The sequence below is a fragment of the Theropithecus gelada genome, chromosome 10 (genome assembly GCF_003255815.1).
Source record: "Theropithecus gelada isolate Dixy chromosome 10, Tgel_1.0, whole genome shotgun sequence".
In the NCBI taxonomy this organism is placed as follows: Eukaryota; Metazoa; Chordata; class Mammalia; order Primates; family Cercopithecidae; genus Theropithecus; species Theropithecus gelada.
The window spans coordinates 54,920,695-54,939,805 of NC_037678.1; the positions used below are offsets into that span (position 1 = coordinate 54,920,695).

At 48.7% G+C, this 19,111-nt stretch overlaps 1 protein-coding gene across 3 annotated transcripts in view; it reads left to right on the forward strand.

Moving 5' to 3' along the window:
* The window catches only part of SULF2 (sulfatase 2), a 131,365-nt gene that overhangs the window by 72,332 nt on the left and 39,922 nt on the right, over positions 1-19,111 (forward strand). For all 3 annotated transcript variants that reach the window (XM_025398292.1, XM_025398290.1, XM_025398291.1), the window contains exon 4: positions 11,814-11,965. In XM_025398292.1, the coding sequence (XP_025254077.1) occupies positions 11,814-11,965 (152 nt within the window). The remainder of the gene's footprint in view (positions 1-11,813; positions 11,966-19,111) is intronic.

Sequence of the window (19,111 nt, forward strand, 5' to 3'; positions counted from 1 at the left end):
TGCATCTATAGGATAATTTCAGAGTGCAGACTGCTGTGGAGGAAATAAACAGCCCGGTGAGTATAGAGGGATGGGTGGTCACAGACAACTTCTCATCTGACCTGAGGCGCCACTGTGAAGAGGAGGCAGCCCGTGTGAGAGGGAGGAGCAGGTGCTATTGCCCAGCGGGGTAGAGAGCTTGGCTCATAGGGAGCATGAGGCCTGGAGAAGTCGGAACAGAGTGAGCCCAGCAGCGCGTCCCTGAAGGGAGATGGCCTGATGGCTCTTGGGCTCAGAAGGGTCCTCTGGCCATTTGGGGAAGTCGGGACTCTGGGAAGGCTGCGGAGGCAGAAGTCCAGTTGGAAGTTGGCTGTGAGAAGGAAGCAGGTGAAGAAGCAAGATGCATTTCTGTCTTTTTGGGGATTTTATACCTTGTGTATATGTATATGTTATGTATTCGTGTATGTGTGTATATGTGCTTTTATTGTATTTTCATGCATTGTGTATGTATGTACATGTATATTCATGCATTGTGTATATATGAATCTTGTATATCTATGCATGTGCGTATATGTGTGCCATATATTCATGTATATGTGTATTTTTATATGTCATAGTCACGCATTGTGTATGTGTTGTGTGTTCATGCACGTGTGTGTATGTGGTGTATTTGTGCTTGTGTATATGTATTCATGCATGTGTGTATATGTATGTGTTGTATATTTATGCATGTGCGTAGATGTATGTGTGTGCTGGTTCCAAAATATGAGGACAAATTGCCAAATCAAAGTGAATAAATATTTAATGAAATGGTGTCGCATGATTCAGCGAGTCAGCTCTGGAACATTTGGACTCTTAGAGAGTTGTTTGTCAATTACCTTTAATGTAGGGTGTGGGTGGAGATGGTGTGGGATGAACATGTACCGAAAGTTGCTGATGTCCTTAAAAAAGCCCTGTTGATATTTCCAGCCAGATGGCCCGTCGTGGGGGAGAGAAAGTCCTCCGAAAGCAGTGCGTGCCGTCTGTCTTGCTGGCTGCCTCTTGGGAGGCCCCTAGGACAGATCAGGTCCTGTTTCACCCTTTGCATGCCTGTCAGCTCATCCACGTGCACAGCAGTGGGTGGGGGTGCACTGTCGTCTCACTCATTGCCAACAACCACAGGGGACGAAGTCCTTTGTGGTCCCACAGCTAGGAGGTGGCAGATCCAGGATTCAAACCCAGACAGTCTGACTGCAGAGACACTTTGGCCGCTCTGCCACATCACCACCTGTGTTACTAGGAAAAGGGAGAACTAATGCTGGGAGGAACACCTTGTTCCTACGCCGGCCCGGCATGGCGGGGACATGTCTGCAGCAGGGAGAGGTGGCCAAGGTTCCCAGTGGTTTCTGGTTGCAGGAGCCCTCTTTCTCACCCATTGCCCTTGGCTTGCTTAGTATCCCCAATGATGCCTTGTGTGCCCCTGTGCCGGGTTTACCACCAGCTAATCTCAGTCCCTGGTCGCCACGAGACACAGCTTTCACAGACCACAAACGCGATTATTACAAGGCAATTTCAGTTAGATTTGGGGCTGGAAGAGAAAACAGAAGGGTCTCCTCCTCCCATCAGGCTCCGAATCATTCCCCAGGAGCACTTAACTCAGACAAATGGGGAAGCAGCCGCGTGGAGCCTCCACCGCAGAGCTGCCTGCAGGGGAAGTGGCCAACCTGCTGGGCCATGAAACAGGGTGCAGGAAGGATTGGGGGAGCTAGTGATCCCCTCCAGGGGGGCAGAAGGACTCCATTAAGCCAGATGTTAACAGCAAGAAGTTGGCTATAACAGAGGACAGGCCCGTTGGTGGATAATGAAAATATAAACCTTAGTAGGCACTTGCTGTGTGCCGGTTCCAAGCAACGTACAGCCGTGTGTCACAGAACAATGGGGATACATGCTAAGAAATGTGTCGTTAGGTGATTCTGTCTTTGTGTGAGCATCATGGAGTGCATTTACGCCTGAATGGCGTAGCCTGCTACACACCTAGGCTCTGTGGTGTGACCTATTACTCCTAGACTTACAGACCTCTACAGCATGTGACCCTACTGAATCCTGTAGGCGATGGTAACACAATGGGAAGTATTTGTGTATCTAAACATACGTGAATGCATTAATAGAGTACAGTAAAAATATGGTGGGTATGGTGGCTCATGCGTGTATTCCCAGCACTTTGGGAGGCCAAGGTGGGAGGATCACTTGAGCCCAGGAGTTCCAGACCAGCCTGGGCAACATAGTGACACCTGTCTCTACTAAAAATTAAAACATTAGGCTGGGCGCGGTGGCTCATGCCTGTAATCCTAGCACTTTGGGAGGCTGAGGCGGGCAGATCACCTGAGGTCAGGAGTTCAAGACCAGCCTGGCCAACACAGTGAAACCTTGTCTGTACTAAAAATAAAAAAAATAGCTAGGCGTGGTGGTGGACACCTGTAGTCCCAGCTACTTGGGAGGCTGAAGCAGGAGAATTGCTTGAACCCAGGTGGCGGAGGTTGCAGTGAGCTGAGATTGCACCACTGCGCTCCAGCTTGGGCGACAGAGTGAGACTCCATCTAAAAAAAAATAAAAAACATTAGCCAGGGGTGGTGATGTGCATCTGGAGCTACTCAGTAGGCTGAGTTGGGAGGATCACTTAAGCCTAGGAGTTTGAGGTTGCAGTGAGCCATGATAACACCACTGCACTCCAGCCTGAGCAACAGAGCAAGATCGTGGCTCAAAAAAAAAAAAAAAAAAAGTATTATAATGTTATGGGACCACCATTGTATATATGGTCTGTCATTGACCAAAATGTCGTCTATACATATATTAGTTCTCATAGCAACCCTCTGAGGTAGATACTATTATTAACTCTATTTGACAGCTGGAGAAACGGAGGTATTAAGAGGTTAAAAGACTTGCCTAGTGACATAGGGCTTTCCATGTTGTAAAATATCTCCAGGAACTCCTTTAATGTAAAGGGTTTTCTTTTTTTGTCAGCAGCGTTTCCTTAGGAACATCATCCTTTTCATCACAACTTCTTCTTCATTTATGTCGCATAAGTCTGCCTTCAGCTAAGCTCTTCTGTCTGTGTATAGAGTCTGTCAAACAGTGACACTGTCAACATTCCCACGGTCTGCTTCCATTTCTTTTACAATTCCAATTTACTTTAAAGTTTCCGTTTCAGCATCTTTTCATTTCTTTGCTGCACTTTCATCTCTGTTGGCCAGTTCTCTCCCTCACGATCCACTTTTGTAAACTGCCTTGTAGATGTGTTACTGAGTGACAAGGAGGTCACACCGCTACACATTTTGCTGTCTGTGCACGAACTGAATCACAGATGCACAGCAACCAAACACCTGTAATAGGCTTTGTGAGGAGCCACATGCTGGGCCATTGATCACAATGTGCATCGGTCATACACAGCAACCTGTGCACTGAAGGGTGAGCAATGGCATTTGTCCTTTATGCTGTTCCTCACAGTTAATCTACAGTAGTAACTTAAGTTTAACCCGTGTTGCAGGGGACTGGTGTTATTGGACTGAACTGTGGAAGCTAAAGTTTGTGCTTATTGGAACCATGCAGAGCGAGTGATCCTCCCAACTCAGCCTGTCATTGGCTGCTGTTCTTGTCGTCATTGTCTTCCTCATTACCATCCTCATCGTTGTGTCATTGTTGCTTTTCCTTTGCACCACAGAGCCCCATGCGCTATCCTACCCAGTTTAGAATCTACCTCTGCTTAGCTGTCATCACTTCTTCCAGGTTACCACTATCCTATTTGAAATTCCAAAGGGATCCTTTATTGCACATGGGGAATTTTGCTGTACACCAGGGGTTGGCAGACCCTTTCTGCAAAGAGCCACATAGTAATTATTTTAGACTTGTACCCCCACCTCTGCCACCTCTGTTGCAACAACTCAACTGTGCCATTGTAGTGTGGATCCAGCCATTATGATGTGTAAACAAATAGAGTGGCTGTGTTCCAATAAAGCTTTATTTATAAAAGGCAGCAGACCAGATGTGGTTTCCAAACCCTGTGCAACACTAAGCATCGTGGGCCTTTTAATTGCAGGTGAAAGAACTCAAACTAAATTAAGCAAATAAAACAACACAAAAGTGCAGTGATGGGGTTTATGGATTTGCATAACTCAGGGTTTCTCAACTTCAGCACTAGTGATATTTTGAGTGAGATATTTCTTTATGATGGATGCTGTCTTATGCATTATAGGATTTCTACCAGCATCCCTGGCCTCTGCCCACTGAATGCCAGTAGCAGCCCTTCAGCACCAAACTGCGATAACCAAAAATGTCTCCATTGCCCAGTGTTCTCCCTAATTGAAAGACACTGATAAACTGAAAATGCTAGCATTAGAAATGGTTTCAGGCCAGACACGGTGGCTCACGCCTGTAATCCCAGCACTTTGGGAGGCCGAGGTGGACTGATCACCTGAGGTCAGGAATTCAAGACTACCCTGGCCAACATGGCGAAACGCCTTCTCTACTAAAAATACAAAAATTAGCTGGGTGTGGTGGCGGGCACCTGTAATCCCAGCTACTTGAGAGGCTGAGGTAGAAGAATCGCTTGAACTCAGGAGGCAGAGGTTGCAGTGAGCCGAGATCACACCACTGCACTCCAGCCTGGGAGACAGAGTGAGACTCTGTCTCAAAAAAAAAAAAAAAAAAAAAAAGTGGTTTCGGGTAAGAGTGGATCCCCAGGGCCTCAAACCAGCATCTCTCTATCTCTTGTATCTCTGTATCTCTCTCTCTCTGTATCTTTCCCACCTCCACTTTTTTCCATATTGCTCACACACACACAGACTCTTCCCTTTTGGTGGCAAGATGGCTGCCAGCATCTTCAGTTATGGATCCCACCATTTCCAAGCCCTGAGGAAGAAAACCTTCTCTTTTCTAGTAGCTCCCTAAAAATCCCAGGGCTGACTCGCTGCAGTTGGCCCAGCTTCGGTCACATGCCTTTGCCTCGACTAACCAGTTTACCCATGACCACCAGGGGAGTGCAGTACTGATGGCTCAGTCAAGGATTTGCACACGTTCCTGGAGTCAACAGTCAAGCTCAGCCTGTGTGACTTAAATAAGGAAGTGCCAGTGCCCAAAGGATGACAGAGCCAGGCGGGTGAAGCCTCCACCTAGTGCCGGGCACACAGGAGGCAGTAAGTGCTCTGGCCTTTTAGCAGATGCCAGCCCTGGTACCCAGGGGCAGACACCAGCCAGCTCATTGTCAGTGGCCTTTCCTGGCCTGCCATTAATTCCGCTTAATCTGCCTGCCACATTGTCCCACCCCCACGCCAGCCCCCAGCTTGCCCCTCCTCTTGTGCTGCCCCGCCTCGAAAGCTCAGCGAATCCGAGCTTCCCGGCACCAGCCACCTGCCACAATTTGGGCTGGGCTTTTAATCTTGGTTTTAATTCCAGCTCATTCTCTTGGCTGTATCTCCCAGCCCGGGAGCCCCAGGGCCCATGCTAATTTGCTTCTCCCACCTTCACTGGTGCCGGAATAACCATTTTTTAAAATGCCTTGGGGAAATCTAATCAAATGAGAGCAAAATCTAATTTGGCACTAAAAGCCTCTGACTGAAGCTCTGTTTTCTAGAGCCTAGTGGAGACTGAATAATACACCCTTTTGGGGCTTTTAAGGGTTGGGGGTTGGAGAAAGGAAAGAGACGTGAAAGGGGAGATTCTAGCACAGGAAACAGCTTGGGACATGCTGACATCTGTGGCACTGAAAAGAATGGGCAGGAGGAGGACCCGCACCCACTCCCCACGAAGAAATTCTTATCCCAGCAGCCAAGCCAAGAAGCTGAACTCTAGCATTCATCAGAAAGACCTTGGCCCAAGTCTTCAAGAACCAGTGGCTTCAGTGGGTGGGGACTTGGAAGATGTGGGAGTGTAGCGGGAAACCCAGTTCCCCAGTGGGGAGTTCAGTGAAGCTTTTTTCTCTGACTTTCGGTTCACTTTTCTGCAAACTGAGGGGGTGAAAATCTGTGCTTCTTAAATGACTTGTGGTCTGGGCTCCTTTCAGAATGTGTCAAAAGCTGTGGACCTGTTTCCAGGAAAATGCACAAAAGGCAAAATCCGGCATGCAATATTCCAGGAGAGGTGTGGACCCTGCCACTCCTCAAGACAGTCTCCAGGACCCTATGGGATCTGTCCCCTCTTCCCTGCGATGCCATTTCCTCCCTCCCTCACTGTCCCCTTGGGTTTCACGATGCCCCCGCGCTTGTACTGGCCTCAGGGCCTTTGCACCTGCCAGTTCCCTCTGCCTGGAGCAGTTTTCCTCCTTTCCCCTCTGACTCATGTTCTTCAGCCCAGCGGGGCCTCTCACAGCACCGTGTGGGGCCACTCTGTCCTGTCATTCTCCCTTATTTTCTTCATCGCATTTGTCACTGTTCCCCACTAGAACATCAGCCGCACGAGGGCAGAAGGGATCCTAGTGGTCTTGTTCACTCCTGTGATTCCAGTGCCTGGGACAGCTCCCTGCATACCATAGGTGTTTAATCAATACTTGCCGAATGGATATAGGCATGCATACCTTCCCTAGGGCAGTGAGACCTCAAATTCAGCAATTTCAAGTGCCACCATCATGATGTTTACCATGCCCAGTTACACTGATTTTATTAACATTTTACTCCAGATTGTTTCACCCTGGACTGCAGTTGTTTCAAAAGGAATCTCTTACATCACTGCCAGTATTGTTTGCTCTGAGTAGAAAGTGTCGGGGCTCTGTACGGGGGGTGTAACCAAAACGCTGGTAGTAAGAGCGAGATCTGGTATAAGGAAAGTGATTTTTTATTCCAAAGCTAGCTTAAGGGAAGAAGTACAGTCTTCCTGCCTTAAGAGTACTGCTTTGCTTTTAGGAGCAAAAAGGAGGTGCTTTTAAAAGGGAGCCTGGCATGAATGGCACACAGGGGAGGAAGTGGGTGCTGGGGGGTCCGCATATCTCACTCAAGTACTTCATCCACCGGGAAGTCAGCTGACAGCCACTGGTGCCTTTGTGGGTGGAACTAGGTTCTAAGGGTAGCCAGAAGCTCTGCACCTGGGAGGGAGTTTCACAGCAGGCATACTTTGGGTTGTAGATGGACCATTGTCTCTCGAGGCAACCTCCTGGTGAGTAAGAGTTCCGCTCCGGAGCCTCTAAGCGGGTGATTAGATGAACTTGGCCTGAAGAGACTGTCTGGTGTAGGGGAGGTAAAAGGTTATAATTGCATTTCTAAAGGGCAAAGTGGGGCATAGGGGAAATGGAGAAAAAAGAAGAGTGAAAAATAATAAAACTCTGCCAGGCGGGGTGGCTCACACCTGTGATCCCAGCGCTTTGGGAGGCCAAGGCAGGCGGATCACCAGAGGTCAGGAGTTAAAGACCAGCTTGGCCAACATGGCAAAAACCTGTGTCTACTAAAAATACAAAAATTAGCTGGGCGTGATGGTCACGCCTGTAATCCCAGCTCTTCAGGAGGCTGAGGCACGAGAATTACTAGAACCTGGGAAGTGGAGGTTGCAGTGAGCTGAGATCACACCAGTGTCCTCCCGACTGGGTACAAGAGGAAGACTCCATCTCAAAAAAATAATAGTAATAACAATAATAAAGCTCATTTTTTTCTTAGAAAAATGGGAATACCAATTTATGAGGGGGCTTATTTTACCCTCTTCCTTGTTGAGGTCCTGAGCCGATTAAGAAATCAAACCCAGGAGTCAGCAGATGCCAGTCAACACTGCACTCCGATGAATCTGGTGAAGGCTAGGTTTGAGGGCATGGCTTCCTTCTGAGGGCGTTTGGGCTTCCTGACTAAACTCCGAGTGTGACGGACTTTTCACTCATGCTGGTCCACACCTCTCCTCCCCACGCGGACAGGACAAGCCTCCTGAAAACTAGCACTCCCTGGGGGCAGTTCAGTCCCCAGAGGAAAAGCACGGGAAGGATTGGGCTACCCATGCCCACTTTGGCCCTTCAAACCCACCAGACACATGCTGGGGGTCAGCAAACCACAGCCAGTGGACCTAACCAGGCCCTCCATTTGTTGTGGTAAATGAAGCTTTATTGGAACATAGCCCCGCCCACTTGTTTATGTCTTGTCTGTGACTTTTTTTTTTTTTCTTTTTAACAATAGCAGGGTTTAGTAGTTGTCACAGAGACCCTTTGACCCTCTGGCCCACAAAGCCTAAAATATTGACTATCTGGCTTTTACAGAAAAGGTTTGGTGACCTCTGCTGTATATTGTCCCCCTCGGAGGAGGTACAGGGGAGCATGGAGAGAGGCCAGGAGTGTTACAGGAGTGGAGCTCCCCACATGGAGGGCAGCGTCAGAGGTGGGGGTCAAGGTCACTAGGTTTAGGAAATCTGGTTTCCTGACCTACACTTGGTCTCCAGGGGCCTTCCTGGCTCACAATATGCCTCTAAAGACCTGAAGGGTAAGATGCTAGAGGGTTGGACCCTAGACAGGTTTATTTAAATAAGAGAGGGTTTCTCAGCCATGCACGGTGGCTCATGCCTGTAGTCCCAGAACTTGGGGAGGCCGAGGCAGGTGGATCACTTGAGGTCAGGAGTTCGAGACCAGCCTGGCCAACATGGTGAAACCTCGTCTCTACTCAAAATACAAAAATTAGCCGGGCATCATGGCACACGCTTATAGTCCCAGCTATTCAGGAGGCTGAGGCAAGAGAATCCCTTGGACCCAGGAGGTGAAGGTTGCAGTGAGGCAAGATCACGCCATTGCATTCCAGCCTGGAAAACAGAGACCCTCTCTCCAAAAAAAAAAAAAAAAGGGTTATTGGATTTGGGGCTGCTGACATTTTGTCCTGGCTCAGTCTTCGTAGCGTGGAGGCTGCCTTGTGCGTCGGCGAATATTGAGCAGCATCCCTGGCCTCCACCCACCAGATATCAATAGCACACCAAGTTGTGATGAAATCAAAAATGTCTCCAGACATTGCCAAGTGTCTCCTGGGGACAGAGATTACCCACCTTCTGGCCAAGAGCCACTGCTTTGAGGAGCTGGATGCATTGAGGCATCTCCAACATTCCAGGTGCCAGAGAAAGAGAAGCACAGGCCTTTAGCTTGCCCAGGACTCTCATGCTGCTTCCCACTCCATCAGTGACTCCCTGACACCTAGCCAGGGACGCCCAGTCGCTGTTTAATTAGGCACCCACCACCTAATTACATTTCACTCTGAAAACTGGATATGACTCAGAGACTGCAGCCGGTTCCCCGCCTCCTCCTCTGCAGAACGCCAGGTTCTTCCCGTTTATTTTTGCTCCACCCTCCCACAGAAAGGGAGGTTCCATCCTGGACCTTACCCCTGAGGCTGCTGGGGGATCCTCCCTTCCTATTTTCACCTCTCCTGTGTACCCACATCCTTCTAGGAGGTGTTTCATCAGCTCCTCCCTCTGGAGTGGTCACCTCCCAGCCCTGCATGGTGGGCGAGTTATTTAATGAAGTGCTCCCCTTTGCCTTGTATTTTGGGAGTTCCAGAATCCCGCTGCTTGGGTTCCTAAGGGGTCTTCCCACTCCCCGAAAGCGTCAGCCATCTCCCAGGTCACCAGGAAAACCCCTGCAGAGGGAGCCAGCTCCATCGCAGCTCTCCCAGGGCCAGGTGGCTCTGTACTTTCTCCAGGGACACTGGTGGATGGGTTGTCCTCTCCTCTAGGGGCACCAGAGCCCCATCCCACCCACTGTCCTTCCTCTGGGGGTTCACCTCCCCGGCCTTTCTCTTTTCATCCTGAGTTCTTAGCTGAGTACTCACATGCACAAGGCCCAGCGCCGAGCTTCTGTTAGCAAGCTCTCCTTACATCCCTACAACTGCCTGGAACGCTCGTGTTCTGTGCTCTCAACAATACTCGTCAGAAATTTCAGAACCGCGGTGTCCTCATCTAGAAAGAGAGGACTAGAATAGGATTGCTGTCTCTAGTCGGCAGTTATTGTACATGCAAACCAGGCACCATGGCTCACGCCTGTAATCTCAGCACTTTGGGAGGCTGAGGCAGGCAGATCGCTTGAGCTCAGGAGTTCAGGAACAGCCTGTGCAGCATGGTGAAACCCGTTCTCTACAAAAACTACAAAAATAAGCCAGGCATGGTGGCATGTGCCTGTCGTCCCAGCTACTCGGGATGATGAGGCGGGAGGATCACTTGAGCCTGGGAGGTTGAGGCTGCAGTGAGCCGTGATGGTGCCACTACACTCCAGCCCGGGTGGCAGAGTGAGACGTGTCTCAAAGAAAAAAAAAATGTACATGCAAAATAAAAACAGAAGAAGACCATGAAGAGGACTTGTCTGTCTCCTCATCACAGAGAGTTTTAAGGCACATCCCCTTCCCGATGAATTAGGATGATTTTCTTTAAGCTTTGTTGTTGATGTAACGCATGCATGTGGAAAAGTGCACGGCTCCCAAATGTCCAGGCCAGTGAGGTGTCACCAACTGAACCACCTGCTCCAGCAAGACACAGAACAAGACCATTCATTAAACACCCCTTGCTGCTCCCACCCACCGTCCCCCCGTCTCCAGGATACCCACTGTTTTTATTCTAACACCATAGGTTAGTTTGGCCTGTTCTCATAGATGAGGTCATATGGCATGTATTCTTTTGTATCTGGTTTATTTCTCTTAACATTCTTAGGTTGCTGAGATGCATCCCTGTTCTTGAATGTAGCACTAGGTCTTTCATTCAGGTTTCAATGCAACCTTCCATTCTCTAAATACGCAACAATTTCTTTACCCATCCTTTTGTTGATAAACATTTCATTTGTTTCTACTTATTTACTATTACAAATGTGCTGTCATGTCTTACACCTTACTTTAGGTGAATGTACGAATACTTTTCTATTGGGTAAATACCCAAGATTTAAATTGCTGGGTAGAAGTTATCAATGCGTTCAAATTTAGCAGACATGGCCAAAGAGTTCCCCACCGTGGCTGGACCGGTTGGGGCAGCCACCCAGTATGTGAGGGCTCAAGTTGTCCCACATCCCCACCCATACTTAGTGTTGCCCATTTTTTTAATGTTAGCCATTCTGGTTGCTGTGTAGTAGACAGAATCCAAGGGATCCACAAACTTCAATGGGGAAAAATAATTACAGTCTCATTTTCACTAACCTACAGCTGAAACTTAGCATTTGCTTCCAATATGAGCATAGGCCATAAACCACAGTATGCTGGCAGAATCTGTAGCTTTGTCATCTGTAGAAATCACCAGTATTTTAATACCCCGTTGCAGTTGTTGCAGATATCACAAAATCAAATATTTTCACTCGTAACTGTTTTGAAATGATCGCTGTCTACAAGGTTTTAAAAGACATAGTAGGCCAGGTATGGTGGCTCATGCCTGTAATCCCAACACTTTGGGAAGCCAAGGCAGGCAGATCACCTGAGGTCAGGAGTTCGAGACTAGCCTAGCCAACATGGTGAAACCCTGTCTCTACTAAAAATACAAAAAATTAGCCAGGCGTGGTGGCAGACACCTGTAATCCCAGCTCCTCGGGAGGCTGAGACGGGAGAATTGCTTGAACCCAGGAGGCAGAGGTTGCAGTGAGCCAAGATCGTGTCATTGCACTCCAGCCTGGGCAATAGAGCAAGACTCCGTCTGAAATAAAACTCAAAGACACACCGTATAGCAAATGCTTTTGGTGTTTTGATAACCGTATTTCCAAACAATTGATTTTCTCTGTAACCCTATATCTTGTATTCAATGCATGTAATAACATTGGAGAAGGGATCCATTGGCTCCGTGTGCCAGAGGGCTCCATGGCAGAGCAGGTGTGCATACTCTATACAATGGTTTAATAAACATCGTCAGGCACTTTCTCACGTGGCCTCCTGATCCATCTTTCTCCACAGCTTTCTTCGGGAAGTATCTTAATGAATACAACGGCTCCTACGTGCCGCCCGGCTGGAAGGAGTGGGTCGGACTTCTTAAAAACTCCCGCTTTTATAACTACACGCTGTGTCGGAACGGGGTGAAAGAGAAGCACGGCTCCGACTACTCCAAGGTAAGCTGCGACCTTTCCGGCCTGGGAGAGGCCGTGAGGCCCAGCAGTTAGGGGCCCAACTCGGGAGCCAGACTACCTGGGTTCAGATTGTGACTCAGACACTTAAAAGTGTGATCTTGAGCATTTTACATCCACCTCCTCATTCTCAGTTTTTTCATCTCTCAGCCAGGCACAGTGGCTCATGCCTGTAATCCCAGCACTTTGGGAGGCTAAGGCGGGCGAATCACTTGAGTCCAGGAGTTCAAGACCAGCCTGGGCAACATGACGAGACCCTGTCTCTACAAAAAAATACAAAAACTAGCCGGGTGTCCATGCCTATGGTCCCATCTACTGGAGAGGCTGAGATGGGAGGATTGCCTAAGCCTGGGAGTTTGAGGCTGCAGTGAGCCAAGATCTTGCCACTGCTCTTGGGCCTGGGTGACAGAGCAAGACTGTGTCTTTAAAAAAGAAAAGAAAAGTGTATTCATTTCTCAAAGAATAGTCTCTGTTTCCAAGAGTTTGGTTTTTTAACATTTTGCCCAGACAGAATATTCTTACAGAAAGTACATATACAGAGTGTACCACTCAAGGGCTTGTTGCAAACTGAACGGACATGTGTAACGAGCACCCAGGTAGGCCAAGAAGAGAATGTCACCACCGCCCGCAGCAGTCCCCTCACGGAATTCCCCCCACTCGACAGCCCTCCCACGAGCATAACGATGATTCAGACTCTTAGCGTTACAGATTCTCTCTGCCTCTGGCTTCTCTTGCTTGGTATTATGTTGAGTTCATTCTTGCTGCCCAGCATTCCGTCACGCGCTTATACCGCAATTTGTTTGTTTATTCTACTTTCATTGGGCATTTAGGTATTTCCAGTTTGGGGTTATTACACATAGTGCTGCTGAGCACCGTCTAGAACCTAGTTCCTGGTGAGCACAGGGGTTCGTTTCTGTTACACCCGCTCCTCACAGCAGTGTTGCTGAGCACAGGGCGTGTGCATGTTCAGAGTGAGTGGTTCCTGCCTAAGCACCTGCTGAGGTGGTTGATCCTCAGTCGTCGTTTTTTCTATTTTTAATTTAAGATGAATTGACATGAGGTAGCACGCACAGATCTTAAGTGGACCGCTCAGTGAATTTTCACATGCGTGTGTGTGCATCTGTTTCGAATATGCGTGCATCTGTTTCACCACGGCTCCAACCAAGACGTACAGCATTTCTGGAAGACTCCCTGGGACCCCTCTCCAGTCATGACCCCCACCCTGGGGATGGCATCTACTCCGACTTCTGTCACCGTGGATTCGTTTTGCCTGTTCTAGAACTGCACCTAAATGGAATCGTATAGTCTGTTCTCTTCTGCGTCTACCTTTCTTCACCCAGTGCCGTGTCTGTGAGATCTGTATTTATCCCTTCAACAACTCATGGACATTTGGTTGTCTCCAGCTTGGGTCTGTTATAAACTAAGCTGCCATGAACATCCTTGTCCATGGCTTTTAGTGGACATATGTGCCCATTTATTTTGGTTACACACCCGAAGAAGAGTTGCTGGGACATAGGATGTGTTAAGATGTTGCACCCGGCCGGGCGCAGTGGCTCATGCCTATAATCCCAGTGCTTTGGGAGGCCGAGGCGAGTGGATCACTTTAGGTCAGGAGTTCGAGGCCAGCCTGGCCAACATGGTGAAACCCTGTCTCCACTAAAAATACAAAAATTAGCCCGGTGTGGTGGCGGGCGCCTGTCATCCCAGTTACTCAGGAGGCTGAGGCAGGAGAATGGCGTGAACCCAGGAGGCAGAGGTTGCAGTGAGCCGAGATCGCGCCACTGCACTCCAGCCTGGGTAACAGAGCAAGACTCCATCTCAAAAAAAAAAAAAAAAAAAAAAAAAGGTGTTGCACCAGTTGACACTCCCAACCAGAAATGGGAGTTGCTCTGCATCCCTTATCAGCACTTGGTGGTGTCTTTTTTGTCAGGGCTGCTTTGCTGGGCGTGTAGTGGTGTTTCCTTATGGTTTTACCATAGAGGTTTTTGAGGATCACATGAGTTAATACATGTAGAACATTAGAAGCACCTCCTTGCACGAAGTAAATACTCAGTATGTGGTAGCTTAGATCAGGGCAACAAATATTTTCTGTAGAGGGCCAGATACTAAATATTTTAGACTTTACAAGGCTTACAGTCCTGTTACCACTGCTGAAGTCTGCCATTATAGTGTGAAAGCAGCCATAGGTAATATACAAACAAATAAGCATGGCCATGTTCTAAGGAAGCTTTGTTTACAAAAACAGGCAGTGGACCTGCTTGGCTGTAGTTTGCTGACCCCTGGCTTAGATGAGGATGAGGAGGAGGAGGAGAGGCTAACGGTGATGTTTCATCCAGATGTCCCATTTTAAAAGAAACATGTAAATGAACAAATCTTCCTGCCCCATCCGAATCATCAGAGTCAGCTCTGACATCCCCCCACAGCTGGTACATTCTTTCCCCAGACTGGCTGCCAAATCCATCCCTCTTTCTCTTTTCCCCTCTACACTGCCACCAGTCCTGGGCCCTGCCTACTGTGACTCCCCAGGTTAAAGTCACTAGAGAACAGGCAATCACTGAAAGAGGGTAGCAAGCCGGGAGTGAGTGGACAATAGGGACTGGTGGGGACTGTGGAGAAGGCGTCTGTCTAAAAGGGGCAGATTGGGCCCAGGTAGAACTGTGGACCCAGACGGCCAGTTTTCCTGATTTTTCGGCAGAAGCCGCAAATTTGTATTTTTTACCTATGAAATCTCCTGATTGGTAAATATTGGCAGCTAATTCAGACTCTTCTAAAATCCTGCATGAATTGAGCACGCCTGACCCACAGGCCTGCGGCCCTTCAGCCCATCATGTCATTATTCTACCAACACCCTCCAGGGACTGTTACAGTGAGTTTCACATTTGGAGTCAGTGGGATCAAGCTCAGAGCCCCAACCTGGACACATATTACGTGACCTTGGACATGCTGCCTACTCCTAAGAGCCTCAACTCCCAGATCTGACAGACGAGCATACGCTTGCATACTTAGTCATGTGCACTTCCATTTACTGAGCACCTACTGTGTACCAGGCACCCTGCTGGGTGTTTAACATGTAGTACTTCTGATACTCAGAACAATCATACGAGGGGAGTGGACTAGTCAAACTTGATTCCATTATTCATTCACCACCCCCAACAAGTATTCATTGAGAGCCTGCTGTGTGCCAGGCACCATGCCAAGTGCTGGCTATTCCAGGGTGAATGAAAACAGACCCAGCCATGGTCCTCCTGGAGCTCACAGTCTGGCACATGAAGATGTGGTATAAACCATTAAGTGATGTGCACACATCATTAATGTGCACACACACACACACATCACACCCATCTATTTTGTCATCCCCAGTATGAGCCATTTCAACCTCCAAGCTTGCTGGTTATTACAATCATCTTAGTTGTTGTTTTTTGTTTTTCTTTTTGTTTTTGAGACAGAGTTTTTGCGCTTGTTGACCAGGCTGGGGTACAATGGTACGATCTTGGCTCACTGCAACCTCCGCCTCCCGGGTTCGTGTGATTCTCCTGCCTCAGCCTCCTGAGTAGCTGGGATTACAGGCATGCGTCACCACGCCCAGCTAATTTTGTATTTTTAGTAGAGATGGGGTTTCTCCATGTTGGTCAGGCTGGTCTTGAACTCCCAACCTCAGTGATCCACCCACTGTGGCCTCCCAAAGTGCTGGGATTACAGGTGTGAGCCACAGCACCCGGCCACTATAGGGTAATTTTTTGTAATCAGACTAGGCGCTTGCAGTTGTTTATGAACAGGAATTTAACTCCCATTGGCTTAATCAAAGAGGAAATATATTCACCTGTTTAACTGAAAACCAGCTGTAGGGGTATCAGGCATGGGTGGATCCAGGAGTTCAAATGAACCCCCATGGAGTTGGTTTCCCTCTACTGTCAGCTCTGTTTTCTTCTGCTCGACTATTCACAGATGCTCTCTCTCCTTCTGGTAGCAATGTAACCTTCCTTACATTCTCCGAGTTTCCTGGCCAGCTGCAGGCGTGGGAGTCTGTCTCCCAGGATTCCCAGTGAGTCTCAGTGCATCTCATTGGCTCTGGATCAGTCCCATGTCTGTCCCTGAGCCAATCAGTGTGGCCGGGAGAACGCCTGGTTCCCTGGACTATAAGTCACATGGTCCACTCCTGAGCCAGACGTGGGGGTAGCAGGAGCTCTACCCTGGAACCTTGGCTGAGAATAGAGCCCCACATAAGAATGGAGTTTCCACCAGGAGAAGGCTGACTAGGCTGAAAGGCTGAAAAACACTCTGTCCCGCTTCTGTTCTGGAAACACCGGCACACATGGGGATCCCTCTGCCTCTGACAGGTCATCCTCGGCTTCCCATAAGTCTGATGGGTCCAGGCCCAGGTGGCAGAAGCTGCCTTCCGCCTGCCCTCAAGTCTCACTCTGCACATAGTAGGCCTGCAGCCTCCCAAGTGAATTAATTCCAAAGTTCTGATGAGGCAGTCCAGCATGGACTCCTTGGAATATAAATTCCAGTCCCAGGGCTAAGCACGCTGTTTCCCTCCTCCCAGCCTCAGTGCAGGCGGATTCTCTAAATATCCTGAAAAACACATTCCCTCCTTTTTAAAATTCTTCGCCACATCCACGCCTCGTCTCAGAGCAGCCCAATAATCAGGTTATCCCGGGGTGCTCAGGGTTCTTTTGGGGCTAAGCATGGGGACATAGAACGTCCGTCCTTTTGCCCAGTGTCCCGCCCCCACACATCTCCTCGTGTGAATGAGAACAGCTCTGTGAGAGAGGCGTGAGAGGATTCCTGTCCGCACCCCCCCAGTTACCGGGGCCTGGGAACAGACGCTCTAACAGGGATGTGGTCAGAGGGCGGGGCGGTGAAGTCAGAACTGGCTCAGGTCCAGGGTTCAAATCCTGAGGGTAGCAGTGGGCAGCAGGAGCCCAGGTGTCAAGGGAACAGGCGTGAGCTCGGGGTTCCAGCCGAGGCAGAGCTCAGGAGCCCTGTGCCCTGGGCCCTAGACTCAGACAGTAAGATGCCTCTGGCAAGGCGGAACGTCACTGCTGGCCTCGGGGAAGGGCTTGTTGAGAGGCCCAGGCAGGGAGGAAGCTCAGCCCTTCGTAAGCCCCCCTCAGAAGGCCTCTGAGGACTCTGTCCCAAGTCACCAATCCACAGGTGGGTACATGCCACCAAAGGAGTCCAGATGTCAAGGGCAGACAGAGAGGCGGTGGTGATGAGAAAACAGTGATACAGGACAAGCACTAAAGGCAGAAGAGGGTTGGAGAAGGGAAGACAGTTGTTGGTGGGAAGCGAAGTGAGAATGACCTAGGGTTGAGTCCCCCAAAGAAGCTTCCAGGTGGCTGGTCAAAGTGGGCCTGGGTGTTGGGTGACTCTGCGGGGAGGTGATGGCAGTGCACAGCCAGTCTGGGGGCAACCCGGCAGATTCTATGAACTTAAACGTGCCCCACCCCTTGCCGCGGCATGTACACTTCTCTGTCTGTCTGGAGAAGCCTCAGTCATATGCAGGAGATGGCGTGACAGAGCAGTTGGTTATAGCTTTGTTTGTTACTGAAAGAAATCGGCAAAGTCCACCAATACACAAAATAACTAAATGACCATGAAGCATCCCTCTCCTGGAAGATCCTGGGCAAAGGATGGGGCAGGTCTGCCTTATGTCCTGAGCCCAGCAGGCAGAATGGGAAAAGCAAGTTCCAGAACTCCTCAGGTCCTTAATGAAATGTCACCTCACTTCAGCCTCCCTGGACCACCTTGTATAAGGGCACCCCCACACACACTCCTTACTGCAACACATCACCATCTGACGTGTTATACGCTGTGTATATTACCGATTCATTTGTAAAGTATCTGTCTCTTCTCATAAGAATACAAGCCCCTTGAAGGCAGGAATGCTCATTTGTTTTGTTCACTGCTGTATTTGTCAGATAGATAAATGAATATGTACAGTATGCTGCGATTAATAATATAAAAAGATGCATAAAGTGATACTATAAGTTACCTAATAAAACACTGGAAAGGTTATTCTCAGAAGGGGACTGAAGAGCCAAGGTTATGGGGGTGGGTGGGGGGACAGCAAGGAGTAATCTAATCAAATGAGACTTCACTGTCCTTTGTACTATTTTAATTTTCACAAAGAAACTGCAGGCATATGGTTCTTGGGGAATAATGACTAACACTCATTTAGACATATCATGTACCGGATACTGTTTGAATCATTTTACATAAATTAACCCATGCGTTTCTCACCATAGTCTGTGAGGTATATACTGTTAGTATTCCCAACTGTCAGATGAGAAAACTGAGCCCCAGAGAGGCTAAGTAATGTAACCAGGCCACACAGCCTAGTAAGTGATAAAGCAGGATTCGAACCCAGGCCATCTGGCTTCAAAGTCCATGCACTAAACCACAGCCCGTGGGCCCAGACTAGTGGTTTTTGTATGGCCCCTGAGCTAAGAATGGTTTTTAATTTTCAACTAGTTGAAAAAACAATCAAGAGCATTTTTCACATGGTGTATACAAAAAAGGAATGTTATTCAGCCTTTAAAAAGAAGGAAATCCGGCTGGGCGCAGTGGCTTATGCCTGTAATCCCAGCACTTTGGGAGGCCAAACCAGGTGGATCTCTTGAGGTCAGGAGTTTGAGACTAGCCTGGCCAACATGGTGAAACCCCGTCTCTACTAAAAATACAAAAATTAGCTGGACATGGTGGCACGTGCCTGTAGTCCAGCTACTTGGAAGGCTGAGGCAGGAGAATTGCTTGAACCTGGGAGGCAGAGGCTGCAGTGAGCCGAGGTCGCGGCTCTGCACTCCAGCCTGACCAACAGAGCGAGACTCTGTCTCAAAATAAAACAATAAAATAAGGTAATCTTATGATATGCAGCAACGTGGATGAACCTTGAGAACATTATGCTAAGTGAAATAAACCAGACACAGAAGGACAAATACTGCATGATTCCACTTACATGAGGCAGCTAAATTAGTCAGACAATAGCAGCAAAAAGGAGAATGGTGGTTGGCAGGGCCCAGGGGAGGGGGAGCTGGGGAGTTGCTGTTCAAGATGTATGAGGTTTCAGTTATGCAAGATGAAACAGTTCCAGAGATCTGCTGTACGACATGGTGCTTAGAGTTAACG